Source organism: Plutella xylostella, chromosome 6 (assembly GCF_932276165.1).
Source record: "Plutella xylostella chromosome 6, ilPluXylo3.1, whole genome shotgun sequence".
NCBI classification, from domain to species: Eukaryota; Metazoa; Arthropoda; class Insecta; order Lepidoptera; family Plutellidae; genus Plutella; species Plutella xylostella.
The window spans coordinates 11182550-11187422 of record NC_063986.1 but is presented as its reverse complement, the minus strand read 5'-3'; the positions used below and the strand labels follow the sequence as shown (position 1 = coordinate 11187422).

At 46.2% G+C, this 4873-nt stretch overlaps 2 protein-coding genes across 2 annotated transcripts; one reads left to right on the top strand and one right to left on the bottom strand.

Moving 5' to 3' along the window:
- Positions 1–1350: 1350 nt before the first annotated feature.
- Positions 1351–2607, top strand: LOC119694191 (plasminogen activator inhibitor 2, macrophage-like). Its single transcript, XM_038120061.2, has one exon. It carries the CDS (start codon positions 1351–1353, stop codon positions 2605–2607), a length of 1257 nt encoding a protein of 418 aa, XP_037975989.2.
- Positions 2608–3281: 674 nt separating this feature from the next.
- On the bottom strand, positions 3282–4475 carry LOC119694192 (leukocyte elastase inhibitor-like). The gene has a single exon (XM_038120062.2). It carries the CDS (start codon positions 4473–4475, stop codon positions 3282–3284), a length of 1194 nt encoding a protein of 397 aa, XP_037975990.2.
- Between the last annotated feature and the right edge of the window lie 398 nt (positions 4476–4873).

Here is a 4873-nt window from a genome sequence, read left to right as displayed (position 1 = left end):
GCCTGTTTGGTCCCGATGAAAAAGGTTTGTTTATTTTGTCTACACTTTTTCTTTAGGTAACGCCATGTGAAGTTACTCTAAAATGGACTATATAACTTGGTAAATAATATGATTTATCTTATTATGTGAATTAATACAGTTCAGACTGTAAAATGGTGTTTGTGTGTTTTTGTATTGAGAACTAATGCATTATAGTTTTACCCCCTTACTCATAGAAAAGTTACATGACGTTTTAGCTATAGCTAATAAACTGTTTTGTTCCTCTCTGTTAACCAAAAATTGTTCATTGACCATTGACATATATATTACTGCGTAAGGACAGGCCAAACCACTCAAGAAAATGGCACCCGCGCGTTGGGCCTAAAATAGACATTTTAGGGCCAACGGTCCTCAGTCGACAGTTGTCTGTGACGGAGGGATGAGTCTTTGTTTCTTGTGATAAATATGCCAATTTTTGTTGTGAAAGGCTAAAAAACTATGATACGAAGGTCAAAAAGGAATATCGTATCATCCTTAATTAATAAATAAACACATTTTAAAGCGATAATTTATTTTACTACCAAAGTCTACAACAATGGCGGCACGATGTAACCTTGTACGGACGTCCGCATGCAACTCACTCATATTATTATGAACCTACTGTCCGGTGACGGTAAAATATGAACGCACGTACAAGGTTGCGTCGTCAGGATAAGTAGGTCGGCTCTGACATAGTTCCAACAAATTATGACAGATGGCAGTTATTTTGCTTGTATGAAGAAGGTTTGAGTAAAATGTTCTGAAGGGCGTATCCTTCCTTTTGAAATCATTGTCATTGACAGAAAGAGACAAAACAGTTCCAGAAGTAAAACATCCTGTAACTTTTCTATTAAAAGGGGGATAGATTATCAAGTTTACCAAAACGATGACTGGTATAAACACATTATACAATAGGTTATTCATTGGACCTTATGTCTGTGTTAGTGAAACATTGTGTTGTAATATAAGATAGGACCTAATTTTAATATAATTATTGATACTTATCTAATTACTTTAATTTCTTCCTTATATCCCCATTCTTCACTGTCGCAGAATAAACTAACTACTTACCTATATTTCATAGATCACCCTATCAAATAATAATCAACTAACACAAAGAAAGAAAAGACTACTATTCAATCAGGCCAATGCCGCTAATGGAACAAAAATAAAGTAACATTAGCCTTTAATTAACTAATTACTATGTTATATCGTATATTAAAGGCACTTTCCACCATCTTAATAGCAAACAACATTAGGGACCGGCTTGACAAATGAGCTCCCGTTTAATAAAACATGTTGGCATGCGCTACGACGCCCCATTACCTCAACATGCGTTTGCTAGTGGTACTGTCATGTTTAGTCTTAGCTGCGCGGGCGCAGATCGGCTCAGGCCTCGCGGGGCTAGCGGGCGGCGGGTTTCAAGGCATCGCCAACGCTGTGACGTCATCATTCAACAAGAACGACTGCTCCCGTGACGTCACTGAAGACTTTCGTCGCGTGCTCTACGATTTCTCCACACGACTGTACAAGCAAGTCGCCAAACGATCCGATGACCACTTCGCTCTCACGCAATATAGTGTATGGCTGTCCCTAGCTGGTATAGCTGAAGCATTAGAAGGGCCGAAGCAACAGGCTTTGTTAACAGCTCTAGGGTTGCCAGAAGCGAAGTGTCTCCGCCAGAAATACTACTCAATAGCATCGGGATTGGAGCAGGAAGGTGAAGACGTGACCCTACTGCGAAGAAGATACCTGATGGTGCAGCCCGACGCCACACTGCCAGCGGAATGGAAGAAACAGACAGCGGGATTACTACAGACATGTTCTTCCGAGCCATCCGAAGCGGCTTTCCAAATGCTACGCCTCAGTGCGAAACCAAAACCAGCTACGGCACTCCTAGGAGACTCCTTGGACTACGCAGCTTTGTGGACCACCGCTTTCCCTTCGGCCAGTATCAAGAGAAACCAGCCCTTCTATGACGACAACGGCAAGCAAATAGGAACAGTCGACATGATGACTACGAAAAGACGCGTGAAATTGGCTCATCTCCCGATCCTCAATGCGAAAGTGTTAGAGCTACCGGTCGGCAAAGACGGCCGCTACAGCATGCTCATGCTAATCAACCTTGGACCTTTCCCCATAAGGAATACGATCGAGATCTTCATGAACACAATCATTGTAGACATCATGAAGTTTATGCAGGAGAGCTTGGTCCCTCTGGAAGTTTCCATTCCGATGTTCAGTTTGACTTCGGAGTTTGGGCTTCGGGAGGCTTTAGAGGCGGTAGGGGTTAGGGATATTTGGGGAGAAGCGGGGGTGTTGCCGGCGCCGAAAGAGTATTACCAACGGGTTACTGTTAATATAACTTCAGAAGGGGTAGGGGAGGAATCCAAGGGTGGAACCCCTGGGTTGGGTTCCCTCGGTGGGTTTGGGTCAGCGTTTGGGTCAGTAGTGGGGGCAGCGACGGGTTTGGCGGCGGCGGTGGGACGTGACTTCGTGGCTAACAGACCCTTCATGTTCGGCCTTGTGGACGGAGTGACGCAGACTTGCCTGTTCACTGGCGCGTTTTCTAAGCCTCAGCAGCAGTAACTAATATAATGTTTAGAAAACTTACAGTTTGTCTTTGTCTGCTTATACCTACCTTAATATCTAACGTATTTGTGATTTTATTCTGATAAGTAGTCATAATAATAAGTAATAATAAACTATAGGTAGTTCGATAGGTAGTAGGCAACAGTTGGGCAATCTAAGCAAAAATGCGTTGCTTATCCTAACTAATATTATAAATGCGAAAGTAACTGTGTCTGTCTGTCTGTCTGTCTGTTACTCTTTCACGCCAAAACTACTGAACGGATTTGAATGAAATTTGGTATACATACGGTCTAGACCCTGGGAAAGAACATAGGCTACTTTTTATCCCGGAATTCCCACGGGGAAACTTTTTAAGGCGAAGCGAAGCGCGCGGGAACAGCTAGTAATAAAATATAGGTAGTTCGATAGGTAGTAGGCAACAGTTGGGCAATCTAAGCAAAAATGCGTTGCTTATGTATTATAAATGTAGGTATCGAAGAAGTTAGTTGTGTAACTAATTAAAATAATTAATTAGTAGTTACTTACGCATTAATAAGAAAACATTACTGTCTATTTGTAACAGGTATCCCGTTTTATTAGATAAAAAATAAATCATAGTCTAGATTACCGTTATATAAATGACAAAATCCATCAGTTGAGGTACTCAGTACTTAGGTATTTAAAATTAAACTCTACGATGCCGAAGGGGGTTTCGAGTACGCGCCAGTGAACAGGCAGGTCCTGGTGCCCTTGTCCACGAGGCCGAACATGAAGGGTCTGTTGGCCGTGAACTCGCGCCCCACTGCTGCCGCCAGTCCCGTTGCCGCCCCCAGTAGGGAGCCCAGCGTCGAGCCAGAACTTGGCGCCCCCTCAGATACTCCTCGTGGTGATACGGCCACTGACACTCGCTGGTAGTATTCCGCAGGGGCGGGGGAACTCTTCCAAACAGAATTTACGCCCATCGCCTCCAAAGATTCACGCAGTTTCAGCTCCGAAGTCAAGTTGAAGATGGGGATGGATACTTCGAGCGGGATGGCACTCTCGAGCAGCTTGTCAAATATGTCTATAATAATCGTGTTCTGGAAGATCTCGACCGTGTGTCTGATGGGCAGCACTCCCAGGTTGACCAGCATCAGCATGCGGAACCGCCCGTCGGACCCCACCGGGAGCTCCAGAACCTTCGCATTGAGGATCGGCAGATGCGCCAGCTTCACGCGCTTCTTGATCTTCATCAGGTCGACGGTCCCGATCTGTTTGCCATTGTCGTCGTAGAACGGCTGGTTCCGCTTGATATTGGCTTCAGGGAAGGCGGAGGTCCAGAGGGCGGAGTAGTCAAGAGAGTCGGCTAGGAGTGCCGAGGCTGGGGCGGGTGCTGTACTGAGCTTGAGTTCGTCTTTCGCGGTGGCGGCGGGGTCGACCTGGCAGGCCTGCAGCAGGCTGCCCGCGCGCTGGCTGAAGTTGGCCGGCAGCTGGGCAGGCGGCTGCACCAGCAGCAGCCGGCGTCGCGCCAGCGTGACGTCATCACCAGCCGGCTCCAGAGACAACGCCAGCTCGTAGTACTTCTTCCGCAGACACTCCGCCGCAGGCAGCCGAAGGTTCTCTAGAAGCGCTTTCTGCTCCTCCCCCGAAGTGTTTTCCGCAATAGCTGCGAGGGACAGCCAGGCAGAGAACTGTGAGAGTGTGAAGTGGTCACTGGCCCGCTGAGCGACCTGCTTGTACAGTCGAGTGGAGAAGTCGTAGAGAGCGCGGCGGAAGTCTTCAGTGACATCACGAGAGCAGTCATCCTTGTTGGATAGAGATGAGGTGATTTTATCGACGCCCTGTGTCAGCTTGTCAGCGGCGCCCCCCGCGAGCCCCGTCAGCGCCCCGAACCCCCCCGCGCCCATCGCCGTCCCCGCAGCGACTGCCAACAGTAATATTGCCTCTAGCCTCATGCTGCGTCCAACCGTATGTGATACTAAGCTCACAGGCCCCCGCCTCTTATACCAGTGGCCCTTGTTGACAGTCCAAACTTTGATATCTGTCCTTTGGTGAATAAATTTAAAGGTATGAATAATTAATTGCAGGCCTAATGTGTGATGTTAATGATGGTGAAATAAGTAATTTATGGTATCTTCTATGATATGGTGAGATTAAAATAATAAGTCTGGTTAGGTATACGATCTTTCGCAATACTAAGTAAGTACCATTTACATTTTTACCTAAGTATTACCTACCGCCACTTAACTAGATTAACCATTAGAGCTCACGAAATAGAGGCTAGTCTATCTATACTCAGCTATAA

What these genes read in the sequence shown, in the direction of transcription:
- LOC119694191 (XM_038120061.2), top strand. Translation starts at nt 1,351, where the DNA reads ATGCGTTTGCTAGTGGTACTGTCATGTTTAGTCTTAGCTGCGCGGGCG.
- LOC119694192 (XM_038120062.2), bottom strand. Translation starts at nt 4,475, where the DNA reads ATGGGCGCGGGGGGGTTCGGGGCGCTGACGGGGCTCGCGGGGGGCGCC.